General features: G+C 40.8%; 1 protein-coding gene across 3 annotated transcripts in view; it reads left to right on the top strand.

Moving 5' to 3' along the window:
- Positions 1 to 19,281, top strand: part of dock11 (dedicator of cytokinesis 11) — an 82,571-nt gene that overhangs the window by 45,439 nt on the left and 17,851 nt on the right. For all 3 annotated transcript variants that reach the window (XM_008435027.2, XM_008435026.2, XM_008435028.2), the window contains 12 exons: positions 289 to 402; positions 2,308 to 2,383; positions 3,304 to 3,392; positions 7,143 to 7,263; positions 7,337 to 7,403; positions 7,613 to 7,660; positions 9,111 to 9,256; positions 12,661 to 12,776; positions 12,856 to 12,993; positions 15,533 to 15,715; positions 15,898 to 16,011; positions 17,843 to 18,058. In XM_008435027.2, the coding sequence (XP_008433249.1) occupies positions 289 to 402; positions 2,308 to 2,383; positions 3,304 to 3,392; positions 7,143 to 7,263; positions 7,337 to 7,403; positions 7,613 to 7,660; positions 9,111 to 9,256; positions 12,661 to 12,776; positions 12,856 to 12,993; positions 15,533 to 15,715; positions 15,898 to 16,011; positions 17,843 to 18,058 (1,428 nt within the window). The remainder of the gene's footprint in view (positions 1 to 288; positions 403 to 2,307; positions 2,384 to 3,303; positions 3,393 to 7,142; positions 7,264 to 7,336; positions 7,404 to 7,612; positions 7,661 to 9,110; positions 9,257 to 12,660; positions 12,777 to 12,855; positions 12,994 to 15,532; positions 15,716 to 15,897; positions 16,012 to 17,842; positions 18,059 to 19,281) is intronic.

Below are 19,281 nucleotides of genomic sequence, written 5' to 3'. Positions count from 1 at the left end.
TATATATATATATATATGTGTGTGTGTGTGTGTGTGTAAAGCAATAGTTCTCAATGAATTGGCCAAGATTTAGTTAATTTTGGGAAATCAGCCGATCTTCTCTGCCTTCGCAACGGTCCGAAAATCAGCCAGCGTCTCCTTTCTTGTTCACCTCATAATGCTTTGAGAAGTTGATAACTGGAACTTTTTGGATGATTTTAATCATCGTTTCTTCATATGTAAGAAAGAATTCGGCTTTCCCTTAAAGACCAAAGTGAAGTGCTGATCTGCTCTTTGTGAACGTCTCAGAACCAGCAGGCCAGGATCTGCACGCTGTACCTGCCACTTTACGAGCTGCTCTACCAGAACCTGAAGCAGCTGTCGGCCCAGCCGCAGATGTCAAGTCTTGGACTTGGTCTGAATGTGAGTTCATTTGCCTTGTTACACTCTTACATGTTGTTCTGTTATTATTGATGAAACTTACCCTGAAATACAATCACAGTACAGTACCACAGTTTCCATTATTTTAAGTTTTATGCTACATTTTTTATTATTATTTTTAAGTCCAAACCAGATTTCTTCAAAGGAAGAAAAACCATGATGCCACAGATTTACAATGCACAGTCATGGCAAACTAAGTTCCTCCTCTTTCTTGGCTAAGGTTTTTATATTGGCATTATGGCATTATGGCAGCGTCAGATGAGTTACATTAGACATCTGCTGCTGAAAAGACAAAAGCTGAGGCTAAATACAGAAGCACTGTGGGAACCAAATGACCACTGAATGTGATGACAGCTTGTTCCAAACCAACTTTTGCAGCAACAGCTTACCACAACCATGTTCCGTATCGCCTTATCAGCAGCACCTGCAGCGAAGTGAAGATCTGTGGGCTCCTTCCTGTCAGTGTTGCCTCATTGAGTTGAGGTTTACTGACATTCAGTTGTGAAAGGTTGTGAAACAGAATGTTGATGGTTTGAGATCTGGTCTGGTCATTGCGACATCTTGAGTCTTGTTCTCTTTTCTCGACATTCTGTGTTTATGCAAATCTGAGCACAGTTACTCAGCATTCTCTACATATCACTGTTTACTTAAGTGTTATTTATTTTGTATTAATCATGGTTATTTTATTTGAAATTTTACATAAAGGTTTGTTTACAGTAAAAAACATCCCCTGTCCCCCTAAAATAAGCCAGTGACATCAACTCATTGAATCAATAAGCCACAATTTGATTGAGTCATTCATTTCCATGTAAATGGGACAGTGCATACAGGTGAATGTTCAATGTTGTCATAAGTATACTGGATGTAGCAAAATGCTGTGGTTCCATAAAATGTACTAAACAAGATACAAGACTAATTAATATATTATAATCAGTGACAGGATCTGAAAATGTGTTAACCAACACAGAGACATTAACCATGCCTCAGTGTATGCAGGCTGTTCTTCCTTCTTGCATGGAGTTCAATGCATTAACTATAGCCTAGCTTTAGCCTGGCAGGGGCCAGGCTAAAGCCAGGCAGCCCACCAGGCTGACAACACTGGGCTACAAATAAATATTTCCTGGAAGTTGTCTTATGTTTTTTTAACTGAATTAGGACGATTTTGCAATACTGAATCCTAAAATGACATCAATTTTCCCCAATCAGTTCAGGTTATTATTCTAATTTGCTTTAGAGAAATTTGATCTTTTGACTAAATTGATGACATTTTTGTGACATTATCAGTTCATTTCTGTTAATATTTCTCATCCAAAAAAAGTCTTAGGAGAAAAGAAAATGTTTTCCAGCGGAGTGTATTAATTAAATGTTACAAACTCACATTTCTGTAGATTGAATAACAAACACTGATAAGGGTAAGTACATGTGAACTGAACATTACGTCTCCGTCTCTCCCTGTCCTGATGGAATCTCTCCTCCTGCTCATCACTCATTGGTCAGATTCTCCAGATGTGAGAACAAGTCCTACATTTTGATGCTCATGTTGCTCCATAGATCAGAAAGTTGACCTGATTGTACAAAACCAATGTGATTTTAGGATTCAGCTCATCAAACAGTTGAAAAACCCAGACAGTTTTTTTTTGTGTTGACCAGCGTAACACAGGAGGAAACCCTGTAATTGACAATGGGGTTGAACCATTTGAATAGCAGCTATATGTGAGCACTAAGGTACATGTGTTGTTTCAGACATCCGAAGAATTAGAACAAAATCTTCCTTCAGTCAAATACAAACTTTGTTCCATTTTCGTTGCGCTAAAGTCCGGTTGAGTGGAGCAGAACCTGAAACCAGCTCTCCGTATCTATGTGTGAATCTGCCTCTTCGGTCCGCAGGGCTCCAGAGACGAGCTGATACCAAGCAGCTCCACGGACAGCCGGAGGATCAGTACGCTCATGGAGAAAGACCACGGTGAGGAGAGCCACAACCTGACCGGCCGACCTCTTCCTGTTTACACATCTCCCAGTGTCATCACCACAAGGGGCTCCCGCAGCACCGCAGCTGCATTTACGCAACACACAACTTAATGCATTAGCAGCACTCAGTGTGAAAGCCACAGCTGAGCACCAGACTAGTGCGAGCGCACTACATTACTGCTCATTTCTTCTTGGCATTAGTTGCTCAGCATATAGGACTTTCCTAGGCTGGACTCTTCCATCACATTAAAGACTTCTTGATTTGTACATCACTCACTGGTGACATGAGATGAAAGTAGCAGCATAGAAAGGGCGCGGACCCGACATTAATATCAAAAGGAAGTACGCCAATGTTCAAATACAGCAGACATCGCCGTGTTTTAATCAGTTTTGTAGACGGCGGTGATGGCGGTTCATTAGGCGAGACGCTGATTGGCTTGTTGATTGGGTAAAGAGCACAGGCGCCCTCTGCATTTAGCGCTAATTGCGATTTCCTAGCTGCCATTTATTCAGCGTCTGAAAGGTGCTTCAACGATTACAGCGGTTATAATGACGTCTCAATCAGAATGTCGTTTCCTTCCAAAAAATAAATAAAAAACCCTGATCTTTTAATGTTTAATGGGCCGTGGTGCCTGTTTAGTTGCAAACGACAAAGAAAATCAAAGCATCATCATCTTCAACTTTAAATCTTTCATGTGCTTCTCAAAGCCGGTTTCACCACCTTCTGTTTTTCACTGTCCATGTTTACACAGTTGGAGTCACACAGCGCTTTGTGTAAAGTTTAAACTGCTGCATTGGAGAGCTCTGCTGTGTCTCCGGAGAGCCGTGAGCTGATGGTTCTGAGGAGAATCTGTGACCTTCTGATGGATGGTGTTCTGCAGACTGACATTATGCTGTGTGCTGCTCCGGCTGCAGGTCTCGCGCTGCTGAACGGCCAAGCTGTGAGGAGAGAGGACTCCAGAGGCTCTCTGTTTATGGACTCAGGAACAGCAGATAGCATGGAGGTGAGAAGGTTTCGCATTAATCCACTGATACAAACAACAGAGTGGGATGAGAAATTAAAGTTCTATTCATAGAATCCCACACAGAGCGGTTGGTTCTAATAGGACCACACTCAGTCTACTAGAACACAGTTTACGAGATGAGAGCACAGACAGACTTCCAGATGTGGACAATCCCCCACCATCACATGCAATGTCACGTTTTTATGATTTTTTTCATATAAATCTAAATATATACTTTATTCATTTTGCACCAAAAATAAAGAGATTTAATTACTATTTTAAATTTAACATCCATTTCACCATTAATTCCACTTACAGTGTGACGTAAACGAAACTGTTTCCCTCCTCAAGCCAACTCTTTGAATTTTATATTCAATATGACATAAGTTTAAATGTTACATTTTTTGAATTATTGACCCAGAAAGCAAAATGTTGTGGTTTTTGTAAAAACACATTTTTTTTCTTAGTGTTTTATCCCCCCACAACCTGCAGTTTTTATACAATAAGACTATTATAGCAATATCCTGTATTATTTAAAGCTTTACAGTCCCACCTTATTCACAGTGTGTCGAAGTTCTGCAGGAATAATTGTACAACTTCAATGTTGATGTGGAGCTGGTGTAAGCGTGATGCTGGTACTTATTTGACATCCAGAAGCAATAAAAATGTAATTGACTCAAACTGCCTAAAGACGAGGGGCTTCCCCTCCTCCAGCTGCCTAAACACTCTGACCCTCTGCTGTCTGTGTCGGATCCACTTGGAAAGATGTAGTTGTATCTTTTGGCGTAGCAGGTTAAGAAAGCTCATCCTCTGCAGAGCTCAGACCAGCATGACTAAACCGTTACCATTCCTGTGGTTCATTAAACAAGACAGAACTGCAACTCAGTTTGTTTCATTTTGCTCCAAGTGTCCCACCTCTGAGCAGAAAAACACTTCATGTGAACATTGGCAAGTTCCTCAGTACAGTTGTGTGTTCACAGCCAACACAATATCAATATTTGTTTTATTAAACGTGGTTGCCTTATTTTGCCATTTTTCTATTAGCATAAAAGAACATAATCTAGACCTGTATTCTGGTTAACATATGATGACTTCAAAGTCATATTCATCACCTTTTTAACAGGCTTTAGTTTAAACGAAGTGAAGACAAGGCATCGCCACATTCCATGTTATTCTACGGTTACCAAGCAAAACCAAAATTGCTGGTAAACAGGTTGAAACAAGAGTCAATGCTCAGAGTCTTTACACTTTTCCTCTGCATTTGCTGCCTACACAAAAAACGATGCTGCTTAACAGCCAATATTTAAATAAAAGCTTCACTATTAAACCTGTGTTGAGCCCTGTCTGTTTGCGGTTCAGTATCTGTATTCACATATTCTCCAATTATTTTATTTTATTTTTTTACACTTGTTTATATTTATTTATTTCAGTTATTTTTAACCTTTCCATACACAAGTCAACAAATGAAAAACACAAAACTGAAAGAAAAAAAATGTACAGACATTTTTATGGAGCGTGTCTGATATATGTGAAAGAAAACACAAATTGGGAAACTGAAATACTGAGATGCAATGCTAGTTGACACACTATTATTTTAACGTTATTTAATTTTTTATTTTAACGTATCTTGCCTGTCGTATAGCATTCTCAGTTTTTATCAGTGGGGGGGAACGTAGGTTACTTCACAAAAATGAGGGTGTAACATATTGAAGATGCTCCAACGTGATGGTGTAGTTTTGTTCTCTACTTTCTCACCCCAAGAGTTCAGAAAATAACTACTTTTTCATTCTGGGTTTATAAATTCTACTGAAAAAATGTTTTCATTTCACCACCATGCCTGTGTTTCGGACTGGTTGTTAAGGAGTACGGATGTGTTTGCACATGGGATTTAGTTTTTACAAACAAAGATGTGGGGTTCTGATTTGTCTTAATCTGCGTTTCAGTTTTGTGACGTACATCACGGATACCTCAAAAGCCAGAGAAGCTACATTTTTGGAGACTGACTTTTTATCTTGAATAGTTTTTAAAATGTAAGAATTTTTTCTCTTTTTTTTTTTTTTTCCTCAAAATTACAGTTCCCAAAATCTTTATGGTTCCTTTTAAGTTTAATATGGTGACTATTATTAACCACTGGACAGGTCAGTAAGCTCCCTGTCACAGCAGAGCAAAAGGGAACATTGGCTGATTTCCAGACCTTTATGTAGGTAGATTAGATCAATTTTACGTGGAAGTATCGGCCGATCACAGATCTCCCAAAGTTAAGAAAATGGGGTTAGATTAATTGGCCAGCCGATTTATCGGTGCACCTTAAGTCATAAGGTCAAACTGTGGTGAAGATTTTAAAATACTAAAATTAGTGCAGCTTATAGTTTGAAGCTAGATCTCCTTTAAAGCTTGACATCAGTGGAGGAAGTTTTAAAGTAGAGAGACAGACAGCCAGTGACTATCTCATTTCCTGGACTGAAGTCCAGTCCAAAGAGTTTGTCACAGTCTACCTCCAGATTTTAGGACAGGCAAGGACCGAACAGCCTGGACACACTACCGTCCTCAGCACTTATTGAGGACTTGTGGGTATTGAACCAATATGACCAACACAATCATATCGGCAGAATTGAGATACAGCCGTCCTACAGCAGTGTGCGACCAAGCTGGTGATCAGCTGTTGAGGTTTTCTATTGTAGTTTGATCTCCATTTATCCAGTCCAATAAATGAGACTAAAGACTCAACAGCAGAGTAAGCTGCTCGTCTTTGGCAGAGAAAACATGGTGGCATTTTTCACCTGACAGAGATAATTCAGAAACAAATCCCGTGTGCTTCCTACTTCTTCATTACAATGTCAAACTCTGGACCATAATGAGCGCAGACCCTCTAATTGTTGAAGGCTGGTACTCTATGGTGAATTCAATGTATGCATATTACCAGATATGCATCCTGATTCACAATCCAGTATTGTCAGCCTGGCGGGCCACCAGACTTTACTTGCGCCCCCACCAGGCTAAGTATTGTTTGCTTATTTTAAATATGTTTGCTGTTTTTTTTTTTTTTACACCAGTAGGAGTGACAGTAAGCTCGTACCAGCTTTTTTTATTTAACAACTTTGATAAATCATTCATGTAGACAATGTTACAACAAGAAAAATCAACTGAAATGAATGCAACCATGGCGCTTTCAGCTGAACACTTTTCTCTAGAGTCAGTGCAAATCCCCTGGTTGCTTCTCAGGGCTAAAAGGTTTTCCTGTCTGGGACTTAAACCAAACAAGTTCCAGACAGGAAACTTGTTTGGTTCCCTGTGTGTTTATAGACAGACACATTCATTTAACCAGGTTCAACAACAAAAACATCCACACACACACAAAAAAAAAATGCTTCACTCAGTGCAGATGGTAAATGTGGATGTTTTTTTGTCATTAGCTGTTAGTTTTCGAATATTTTTTCAGCTTGCTTTTGTTAGCGTTTGATGACAGATTTGTTGACCTGGTGAGGGTGCCAGCACATTGGTGGAAATCAGTCGAGCCCAGTCGTGGAGCCCAATCGAAATTCAACAGAAGCGATCCGACTGTTGTGATGACAGCAGAGTCCCTCCGGTGTGTCTGAAGCCGGAGGAATGCAGGCAGCAGTGCCGAGCGCGCTTTATGGTTTACATTCCAACACAGTACAAACTGTTTTTCTGAACGCCGTCTAACCACACCATAGCTGCAAGAGGTGCTGATTTGCCGCGGTGACCGTGTGCTCCTGTGTTTGCTTTCAGCTGCAGCGCCGCGGCTCCACCATGAGCAGCAGCGCGGGGCCGCCCGCCGGCAGGCTGGGACTCTATGAGATTAAGGGCCTCCTGTTCTCCTTCCTGCACATCGTGAAGACCTTATCAGAAGGTCAGTCACTGACCGACACACACCATTCAGAATACACCTCAGTCTCGCCTAATGAACTCGCGCTGTCTTCCAGAGACTCTGATGGCCTACTGGAGCAAAATCAGCCCTCAGGACATCATGAATTTCCTCAGCTTGCTGGAGTGAGTAGAACGTGGAAGCAGAACCAACTCGCTCCATGTTGGCCTGTTTACACCTGCTGAACTTGTAGTGAAACTAGGAACCTGTCCCATCACGCCTAATCTTTGTTCACGTTGTTTTCTCTGCCACCAGCAGGGAAAAACTTGTTCTCTGTTATGCAATGAAATAACAGTGAATTTAAGAGGTTATCTCCATGTTTTCCCCCCTCCAGGACTTGTATTATCCAGTTTCGATACATTGGAAAGAGAAGCATTGGCAGGTAAGGCGGCAGCACTCTAACTTAAGTATAGCTGGGTCATATCAGCCGCATCTGTCAACATGTCATCTTATCCCAGGGTTAGTACTACAGGCCAATTTTTCAGCAGATGATGTCTTAACTGAGTTTACAAGAAAAGCTTGACTTTACTTGGCTTGGCAGGTAAAACATGAGTTTCCACACTGGCTTTCCCTCTGGGCAGAGACATTCATGATCATTAAACGCTGAGCTGAATGTAGCTACGTTTTGATTACAAAGGTGAAGAATTTTGTTGATATTCTGCTAATGTCGAAAAGCCCAACAAACCCTCAGTTGAGGTGTTTCCATTAAATAAGAAAGGCATTTAAAATCACACGTGAATAATTTTGTTCATGCACATGCTGTGCCATCATCCTCCAACTACTTCCTGTCTTTTTCTTCTTCGTGGTTTGTGCAAGTGGCAAAATGCGGTTGTTGATCACAACTCGTGTGATGCAAAAAAAAAAAAAAAAACTTTCTGTTGCAGTTTTGCCAAATAAGCAAATTTTTGATATTGCAAAAAAAAAAAAAAACACCTCATCGAAAACGTAAAAAAAAAAAAAAAAGGTTTTTTTCCTGAAATTGTTGCTTTTTCATTAAGAGAATTTATTTTTGAAATGTCAAAAACATCAAATTTGAAATTGCATCTAATTGTGCAATTGTCAAATATATTTTTGACGAAACAAAATGATTTTGAAGAATAAATAAATCAATTTTGACAAACTCCACTTTTATAGAATTAAAATAAAATCCTGGAACACATGGAAGGATTCTCTTTGGATGCTCCGACTTTTCCCCATAGTCCAAAAACATTTGGTTCATTGGTTTCTCTAGATGTCAATGTCCAGATGTTAAGTCGATACATCCAGCCATCCATCCATTTTCTTGACACCCTTGTCCCTTAATGGGGTCGGGAGGGTTGCTGGTGCCCATCTCCAGCTAACGTTCCGGGCGAGAGACGGGGTTCACCCTGGACAGGTCACCAGTCTGATGATATATTCCAGAGAGAGTGCGTTAAAAATGCCCTTTTTCAGCTCGGTTCTGATCTGTCCTTCCACTGCCAGCATGCCACCTTTCCCCCATATGGGGCGCTAGCCTGATGCAGACCTTTCCCCCATATGGGGGAAAGGTGGGCAGACGTATGGGTCCCATATGGGTTTGTCCGCGGGTTCCACGGTGGCCCCACATGGGATTGCCCATGTGGGGCCACAGCCTACATGGGCCCTACATGGGCCCTACATGGGCCCTAAATGGGCAAACCCATGTGGGGCCACCGTGGAACCCGTGGACAAACCAATATGGAACCCATCTGGTCTGCCCTCCTTTTCCCCAGATGGGGCCCACCTAGGCATGCTGGCAGGGTCCACTGGTGAAAAATAAAGTTCTCATCATATCTGCATATTAACCAAAACATCCTTCCTGCCTTCCGCTCCAGGAGCCAGGACGTATGCGTGTCGAAGCTCTTCTCCTCAGACAGGAAGTCTCAGACGATGCCGGCCATGCGCTACAATCGCGCTAGCCTGATGCAGACCAAGATTCACCAGTTCAGCACCATGGAAACCTCCCTCACCCTCAACATAGGTAACCTTCTCCTCCGGTTTGCAGTATGCTAAACACCGTCTCTATGACGTTTACCCTCTCGACCGTTTCTCGGGAAGGAACTGGCAACTGTTTAGTAAAGTGTGAACAGATATGCAAAAGTGTTGGGTTGTATTCATGTTACTGTGGAAACAAATCAGGTTCTCTCAGTGCGCTTGGTGTATTTCTGAAAGGGTTTTGTGAGGACATGAAGAGGAAATTGTAGAGCCTGCGATCTGTAATCTGTAGTGGATTTTACAGCCAACCTAAACCGAACAAGTGAAAAATGCTGCCTTGTAGTAATGGTTGGGTTCATATTTTAAATGGATTGGAAAATTTTTTCAAAATCTCACATTTATAAAAAGACCAGGCTCTGATTTGTTCTTTTTGTAGGTTTTAGTTCATTTTTTTTTTTAGTTGAGACGTTGCATGTTTGGACAGTTCTCTGCTGCATCTGGAAGAATTTAAAGAGCATCGGCAAAAACAAATGAGCTGGATCAGCAGTGTTTGCCAACAACTGATGTTGCTGTGGAATATCGTCTCTGCTGCCCGGTTTTGGAGCTGTAGGCATGTCACGGCAGTCCAATGGCATGCTAACAGTCTTCAGTTAAAGAAAATAAATAAAGGGAATACATGGCAAATAAATATATATCAAATAAAAAAAAGAAGTCAGTATCATTATTACCTGGGTTTGAAATCATAAAATGTTTTAACGACAGTGTGGAAGTACTCAACCTGCATGCTAATTTAGAAATTCTAACCATATAATTTATTTTATTTTACTGCCAGCAAACAGATGCGACTACATTTGTGGCAAGCAAACAAACTGCTGGCACCAGCAAGACAGCAGCTATTAAAACATGGTTTCTGCTTCACCGATAAGCGGTAATTGATGAGATTAGGTGGCTAATCTGATAGTCCGTGTTGTTCTTCTGTGGGGCCTTCTAAAGAAACACAAATAGCATGAGTGACTCCCAGACTGGCCTTGAACAAGCAAAGGTACACCAAAAAACAACGGTGTTGGAACAAGTTCAGGACGGTGACCGCAGACGTGACCAACTTGTAGACGAATGCAACCATGCGTGATCCGCTCTGTCACTTACCTACTACCTGAGGATCTCTATGAAAGAAGATAACTGCCAGACGGACTGGTTGCAAAGCTCTGAATGTTGTTGTAAATGTAAACACAGGTTGGCTCCGTTGCAGACACACGCTCGTCCTCTTGCCTAACTTGTTTGTGTTGAGATTCAAATCAGCGACATAGGTTCCAGAGTAATGTGTTGTTGTTTTGTTTTTTGCACATGTTCAGGATATGAAGAAAGCTGCCACTAGTGATGGATGATGTGCCTGAATGTCTGATGCCTCTGTAGGCCTCAGGGCTAGACCCTATGCAACATGACATAGGGTCTATGTCATGTTACATAGGGTCTATGTCATGACCCTATGTAACATGTAACCCTAGGCCAAACCGCAAATAAATTTTTATGCGGCTTGTCCTTTAATCCACACTCAGTTTAATATCACTAAAAATTAGTAGTTATAAAAGTGACTTGAGGAATTTGGGTTTTGTGTTTGAAAACAGAGACTTAGGGTCGTGCGCATTACAGACTTTGACAAATAGTGCAGCAATCTATTGGCATACTTGCTATGACAGGATTCCTATTCAACATCGTTTTGTGTTTTATTAACTTTATATTCTCATACACTAGAACTGTCGACACAAATGAAGCTCCTGGCGCCATGTTTAACAGGAAGTTGTGGTTGTTTTGAAGCAGTCTGATTGGCTGACATAGGTGTTAACTTCGTACTACACTGCCCTCTATTGGTGTGGCATGTTTAAAACAACGCTGTATGTGTGGCCTCATGTGGACTCAAACGTTTCTGAAACCAATCCTGTGTGTCCGGTGTTGTCTTTTTAAACAGAGATTTTCATTTTTATAAAGACCCGCCTCAGAAATACCCACCACACCAAAGAAAACAAATATGTCACAGGTCCATTTATTATCTGTTAATTATGTGCTAGAGAAATAAATAACATCACAATTCAATAATATCTCAGTTATCCCAAATGGAATTTAAATGGTGTCCTTAATCTCATCCAAGTATCTTCAAAGAGTCATGAGGTTCCAGAGTAATGAGCGACGGTGCAGGAAGGATCTCCAGTAGCAGTCAGTCTTGTTGCAAATCTGAAGATGTCCATGAAACGCTGTCAGCTCGACATCTGGGCAGCAAAGATGATATTTCATAGTAACATGTCTTCGATGACATCATCACTACTAATCCACCTCATTTGCTTTTGCTTCTTCTCTTCAAATCTCCGCCTGAAACATTAAGTCTGGTACGTCACGATGGATGGTTTCAACTTCCTCCTTCTCTTTGCGGTTTAGGGTCGTAGTTCAGGTATCAGTTGATCTTTTGAGATGCTAATCAGCTGTTCCCGGTTGTAAAAGCAACATCTTACAGTGATGCATCATATCAACTGTCGTGACAGTAAAAAAAAAAAAAGTCAGTGCCAAATCCTCCCAGTTGGGTGCTGTGGTGGTGCAGGGGCAAAGCACAACCCATGTATTGAGGCCTTAGTCCTCATGCCAGTGGTCGCAGGTTCGATTCCCGGCCTGGTGACATTTGTCACATGTCTTCCCCCTCTCTCATAACCCTCTTTCCTGTCAAACTACTTTCAAATAAAGGCCACTAGAGCCAACAAAACCTTTAAAAAAAAAAAAAATCCTCCCAGCTGCACAGCATCCAAAACCAGCGCGAGTTCTTGTCCAAACATGCAAACCAAGAGAAAAATGATGTCAGTTGCAAAAAAATGGAAAGTTTATAAGTATTTGGTTAAACGACTTTCATTTTGTACACACTCATTTTGTGCCCAATAAAGTCTCTTTGTTTGGGCCTTCTGTGCCACTGGAAGTTGGACACGCCTACAGCATGATGCAGCCGCCGCCGTGTTTGACAGATGGTACAGTGTTTCAAGCTTTCTGCTCATTACGGCCGGAAAGCTGTAATGAGAAGTTTTGGTCTAGTTTCCATTTTAGTTTCTAGTGCAAACATCTTAGACAAAACTAACTTACAAGTAACTTATAGGAAGGAACTTGTGTTAAGGCCTTAATATTCCACTGGCAGATTATTTCACTTATAGCATGAGAAAATGTCATGTTTTAGGAGAAATTATCTGCCAGTGTAATTAGTACTTTTTCATTAATATTGAGGAATTAGTATCATAAAAATACTTGATAAGATTTATTGGGTTTTTTTTGCAGTGTTGGTTCATCACTTGTCAATCATCAAATTAGAGAAGAGGAGACAGCATGGAAAACTACTCTTTTTTTGGACACATTGTGAATCTGCAACGTCAACTGAATATGTTTTTGTGATAAACGACTCCTCTGTGTCTGTGTTTGAAGGGGCGGGGCCGTCGGAGGCAGAGATCCACCATCAGGCTCTGCTGGAGGGCAACATCTCCACCGAGGTGTCCCTGAGCGTCCTGGACATCCTCTCTCTCTTCTCCCAGTGTTTTAAGGTCAGCACACACACCCTTGCACACCACATCTGCAGGTGGACACCATGGTGACGACGAGGCTGACCCGTGCTTGTTGCAGACCCAGCTGCTGGACGGCGACGGTCACAACCCCCTGATGAGGAAAGTGTTTGACGTCTACCTGACCTTCCTGAAGGTGGGCCAGTCGGAAGCCGCTATCAGACACGTGTTCGCCGCGCTCCGAGGTTTCATCAACAAGGTGCGCGCGCTCACACACACACACACACACACACACGCACACACACACACACACACACACACACACACACACACACACACACGCACACACACACACAGAGAGTTGACTAGTTGTCTCAGTTTGGACACAGCAGGTGTTTGCCATAACTTGAGGTTTATGCAACACGCAACCAAAACCATAAATAAAATGGATCATAAAGTCTCTATCAAATTGGCCTTCAAAAAATATTGATGATCAGAATGGAAATGATCAAGCTGATTTTAATTTATCATATAATTAATTGATTAATTGCATATTGCGACAGGTTTCACGTCTGCAATTTGCAATATTGCGAAGGCTAATACTCTTTCTCATCACACTAAACACGACAGGCCGACTTTGCATTTCAATATGGCTGCTCCTCACATTTACAGTTGCAAGCTGTGGTGGAAACACATATGAGAATGTTAGGGTTAGGGTTAACAGCTGCAACTCTAAATTGAACAAATTAAAAGTTGTGTTTACTTATAGAAAGCAAAGTTTAGATAGATGTTTGTAAGACGTACTGCAAGCAATGTCTTTGGCCGTCGTCATGTTCAGTTAAAAATTCCCACTTTTTAACTGAACGGCTGCTTCTTCAGGCTGCTGAGTTTCTCATGTAACTGAACTCCAGTTACCTGAAACTCTTACAAGTTAGTAACTGCTTCCCAGGTACCTGGAAGCAGTTACCCAAGTTGGATCAGAGGGCTGAAGGAGGGAGGTTTGTTTTGGTGCTTCATGTCAGTTAGAATAAAGATCCAACAACAGCAGCCCCACCAATCAAACAGAAGGTCGAGTCCTTTGATCTTTCATCATTTACCCCCCACTCCCCAACAGTCATTCTGGAGTCTAATATAATTATACCTGTAATGACGGCTGAACAGTTGATCGATGGGACGGTGTGTTCAGGGTGACGTTCCACTAAAATCATTTTGGATGTTACTCAAAAACGTCAAATTTGCATACAGGACCTTTTTACAGCTTCCCGTCAGCAATGGAAATCTTTTCTTTTTACCAATACAGCATTTAGTGAAAGCTAAATCAGTATGCCAACATGATATTTGGTGAAAACTAAAGCAATGACTTAAATGCAAATGATTTATTTCCTGTGCCTTTTCTTTGCTTTTCTGCTGAAATTTCTCTGTGCCTGGCTTAAGTTTTGGTGAAATTTAAACCTTGCAATGTTCACAGCTTGGAGATCTGTGGTATTTGTGGCGGTTAGGAATCACAGCCATCCAGAAATACTACGAAAACAGAACTACATATTTTAATAATCCAAGCATCAAATATGGCTTAATATACATTAATACACATAATGATAACCGTCTTAGCAGAAGCCAACAACGACAGTCTTCCTTATTTCCACTCTTAGGGGTACAACCAATCAGCGCAAAGGGAAATAAATGGCTCTCCTGGATTGGCTGCTTTGCAAACACCAACCAGTTGTATTTCAAGTGGCATTGAGCCCAAGTGTTTCAGCTTCCTGGGCTGTGTTTTCTTTCAAATATTATAGATACACTCTGTAAAAAAAATTGTGCAAATAGGGGAACTTTCTATTGATATTTTTTAGAGTTGCGTTACACAGAAAAATCCGCTAACATGCAGGGGCTGCATAGCAGCAGCGCGTTGCTCAGAGAGATGACAAAAAACAGGAAGTGACTACTTTAGGAGGGTTTAAATTCTCTCTCTAAAATATGAAACAGAAGTTATATTTAAGAGTTGACCATCAACTACTCTTTGTACCGTTCCCAATAAACCGACCTGTGATTTAAAGCAGTCGGGTTTAACTAGAGCAACTCTGAAAAGTGGTCAGCAGATAAATCATAGAGTTCCTCCTTTTCGTGGAGCGTCTCAAAACCGTAAACTACAACTTCGATTTGGTCCGTCAACACGACAGCAGTTTGGTTTCAGATTTGGATCAGATCAATTATTAGGCCATGTGAAGCATAACTGCAGATTATCTAGTCGTTTCTGCTGGATTCCAGAAACCCTATCAAGGAATCTCTATCCCTTGTTTTTCACTTTTAGTCGATGCGTCTTCACTTTTAACGCTGAGTTAAGATCAGCTGTGTTATAGTACTTCAGAAAATCACATTTCTCCTTCAGTCTTTCTCAGTTCTAGAAAAATATTTAATTATACATATTAATTTTGACAAAGGTGTGAATCCTTTGTACTATTTGCTCTTTATCAGTGTTTTTATGAGTTCTTTTTAATGCCGTTTCCTGCTTTGGCATGTTTAATGTCTGACATGGAAAACTCTGTACATACTCTATAATCACAAGGGAATTCTTAGTTCTAACTTTTTTATTTAGAATCAGAACATGACTCATGATGTTTTCTCCACAGCGTTTCATCCTTCCTGTGCATCGTGCCTCAGACTTATGCTTTCTAATGGCCTCTGCTGTTTCCTGCTCACTTCCCTTCGTGCCGTTCCTAACTTTATGTCCTAATCTCAGTGGCTGCCTTGGATCTGCTTTTAATCCACTGACTAACACACTGCCTCCTCCGTCGCCCCCACAGTTCCCGTCTGTGCTGTTTAAGGGCCGTGTGACGCTGTGTGAGGACCTGTGCTGCGAGGTGCTGAAATGCTGCGTCTCCAAGCTGGCTGTCCTGCGGGCCGAGGCATCGGCACTGCTCTACCTGCTCATGAGAAACAACTACGAGTTCACCAAGAGGAAGACCTTCCTGCGCACGCACCTGCAGGTAGGGCGTCAGGTCCACCCGATTGGTCTGGTCATGTGCTTCTCTGAGAGATGAGTTAAATACAAACATTCCCAACTCTCACTTGACTTTTTCCCTATTTAAAACATTTAAACTGTTTTTTTCTTCTTTTTTTGTGTCCTGTGTTTTTTTGTTGTCGTTTTTTTCTTTCTTACCCTCCGCAGATCATCATCGCAGTGAGCCAGCTGATCTCTGACGTGGCACTCACAGGCAGTTCCCGTTTCCAGGAGTCGCTTTCCATCATCAACAACTTCGCAAACAGCGACAAGGCTATGAAGGTAGACGAGATGCTCCCTAAAATCGTCCCATAAAAGCAGGATTCTGCTCAAAGACACCTTTGTGGTCCAAGTCTGATTGTTCTTTAATTTCAGATTTGATCAAACTGAAATCCGGAGTAGAACCAGTTTGGCTTGTAGTTGGTGGTTTGTTTACTCTAAAACCTGAGCAGTTCCAGTTATGGGCCTAGAAGTCATATTAATACAGCTTTTAATGATTTAACTGGTCCCTTTTTACAGGGTGGAGTGTTTATATGAAGTACATAAGCAACTATTTTTAAATGTAAGAATTGGGTCTGAACATATTGTTGTCACGGTGGTGGATGTATCATGCTGTGGGCCTGATAGGCTGACAGTGGTTCTAGTACAGGAAGGTGATGCTGAGTTCATTTCTTCCCTAATTAGCACAAGGTCAAATAAATGTTCTGCACACATTTTTTGGAGTTATTATGAACTCCATACATCTAGGTAGAAATATACATTGACTTTTGTTAGCAGAATTGTTAAGCTCTATTAAACTAGGGTCCTCTAGGCGTAGTCGGAAACCATTTCTGTGTGGAATTATTGTTGTCAGTGGTGGGCACCGCTAACTACAAAGTTAGTTGTGCTGCTAACACTATAGCACTAATCAGAAGCATTAGTTCCACTAATGCTAAAGCGCTTCACCAACATATTATTTAGCTGAGTTGCTGAAACAATGTCCAACTGTCTAACTGCTGATTGGAGGGGAAGTTGAGGGATTTGAGGGTAGTTTCCCTTCTTCATTATGTTGCCTACTTTGTACAACGCTCCAGTAACACTACAGCTGAAACCAGAAGTTTACATACACCCAATAGAAAGACACACACGCACACCTTTTTTATTTTTGTCTCACAGTCTGAAGTTAAATTAGACCAAACTGGTCATATTTTAGGTCAGGTCGAATGACCAATAATATTTTTATTCGCTACATGCCACAATAATAAGGGAGAAAAGATCAGATTTATTTCTTATTGTCAAAAAATCTGAATTCACAAATTTGGTCTGAGTTTACTTCAGACAATGAGGAAAAGAAAAAGGTTTATGTGTCTTCAGTATGATTCTGACGCCTCAGTGCTTCACAGTTGGCTTAGTCTAAGGTTTGCTCAATTTTAGTTGAAAGAAGTTGATTTCTAACTGTTCAATACAGTTGGTGTCCAACTGGAGCCAATCAGGAGCCTTGTTGGGCTAAAGCAGGTTTTAAAGCTGTGTACTCATTTCAAATGTGCAAAAAACTTTGTCAATATTCCACCTACAGTCAAAAAAACACAATTTCACAACTGCTGTGTTTCTATGTAATTAATTAATTTAAAATAACATGAATAAGTTTATTCACACGATAAGCCATTAAAAAACATGATACTCCAACTACTTCCTGTCTTTGTCTTCTTCATGGTTTGTCAATGTCAAATTTATTTATACAGCACTTTAAAATCAGGTTTAAAACTGCACCAAAGTGCTGTATAAAAACGATAATAAAATACGTTCATGAAAAGAAAAAGAGAAATATTACAAGAAAAAAAATCCATATATATTGTTAAGATAATACAAGTAATAATAATTGCGTTAGTGGCAACATTCAGCTGTTGATCATGTGACTCGTGAAAAAAATGTTTCCATTCCAATTTCGATATGGCCAAAAGCACACATCATCGTTATTCGAAATTGATCAAATTTATTTTCAAAATGTGAAACTGAGCAATTATATGATCAGTAGAAACACGACTGATGTTTCTTATCACTCTGTTAAATGAGTCTGTTGACACATTTCCTGACATGAGTTAATGAAGTTGTGTGTTTGCTGCGTGCCCCGCAGTCCACAGCATTCCCCGGTGAGGTGAAGGGTTTGACCATGCGGATCCGGACGGTTCTGATGGCCACAGCCCAGATGAGAGAGCACGAGAAAGACCCCGAGATGCTCCTGGACCTCCAGTACAGCCTGGCGCTGTCCTACGCCAGCACACCGGAGCTGCGCCGGACCTGGCTGGACAGCATGGCCAGAGCGCACCTGAAGAACGGGGACCTGTCTGAGGTATCTGAAAGGAAACACCGGCAGCGGGTTCATTCTGAGCTCTCGCTACAAACACGTTTATGTCTTGTTTACGCCCTGCGAAGGCTATGTGCTCTAACCGGTCATTGTTGTCTTGGCTAATTGATTTAATGTGCTCTAAAATTCTTTTAATATTTTCACTTTCTTTGTCACACAACAACAATTTGAGCAACAAAGAAAGAGAGAGAGAGATAGTTTTATAGTTATATATTTTCTTAGATACACGCCTTGCACAAATATCTGCACAGCACTCAGGCTCCACCCCCTGCTGTCCTTTAATGTGTACGAGCTGCTGATTGAAGTGTTAGACAATAAAGCTCCCACTGAAGGCAGTAATCAAGGAAGGCAATAATTAAGGAATTAAGAAGGACAAAATAAGAATGCCCATTACGGAAAGTCAGTAAGACTTTCATTGGGTATTTATTCGCTGTTTGGACGTGTTGCTTCCACCTAAGAGACCACATGAAACAAGTGGACCATGAAGAGGATCTTAAAGGAGTTTTATTAACAACTGCAAACATCATTCAACACTCAATGTGTCTACGGCTATCTCAAAACTATTTTGTTTTATGAACCATTGGAAAAGTACATCCTTCTGCACACTTGAATTGTTTAACCTCACTCTGATATTAACACCAGCCAATCAGAGCCTTGGGCCCACAGCATCACAGGCCCTCCACCATGCTGTCCAGTTGCAATGAGGAGCTTTTCTTCATGTCCATTCAAGACAGAATTCTGCTTTTTTTGTGGCCCTAATCCTCCCCTGTAGGTCCCATTTAAAGTCCAAGCTGAACCCCCCAAAAAAAGAATTTTTTAAAAATAAATTATCTATTTTTTCCTACACTGGTAAAAAAAAATTAAGTAAATATATAAAACAAACACAGTCAAAAGTAATATTTTGACTTCTTAAGTCAACTTGACCCTTTAGGAACTCCTAATTAATAATACGTTTTCTGTGGTATAAATATTATGGAATACAGAGGATTACATAGTCAGCCACCACCCAGAATAGATGGCATGATAAGGGAGGGAAAAATATCTTCCAACAAAGAGGAGGCGTGGTTGTTCAGATAGATTACATTGCTGCATTTAAAGATTCAAAAATGTCATTTTTAATGCAAAACCAGAAATTTTAGCATATTTGTTTTCGGTCTTATATTGTTCTTGAATCTTAGATTTTATTTCACATGTTTAGTTTATATATA

Source organism: Poecilia reticulata, linkage group LG18 (assembly GCF_000633615.1).
Source record: "Poecilia reticulata strain Guanapo linkage group LG18, Guppy_female_1.0+MT, whole genome shotgun sequence".
In the NCBI taxonomy this organism is placed as follows: Eukaryota; Metazoa; Chordata; class Actinopteri; order Cyprinodontiformes; family Poeciliidae; genus Poecilia; species Poecilia reticulata.
Note: the sequence above shows the minus strand (reverse complement) of the source record. Positions and strands in the feature narration are given on the sequence as shown.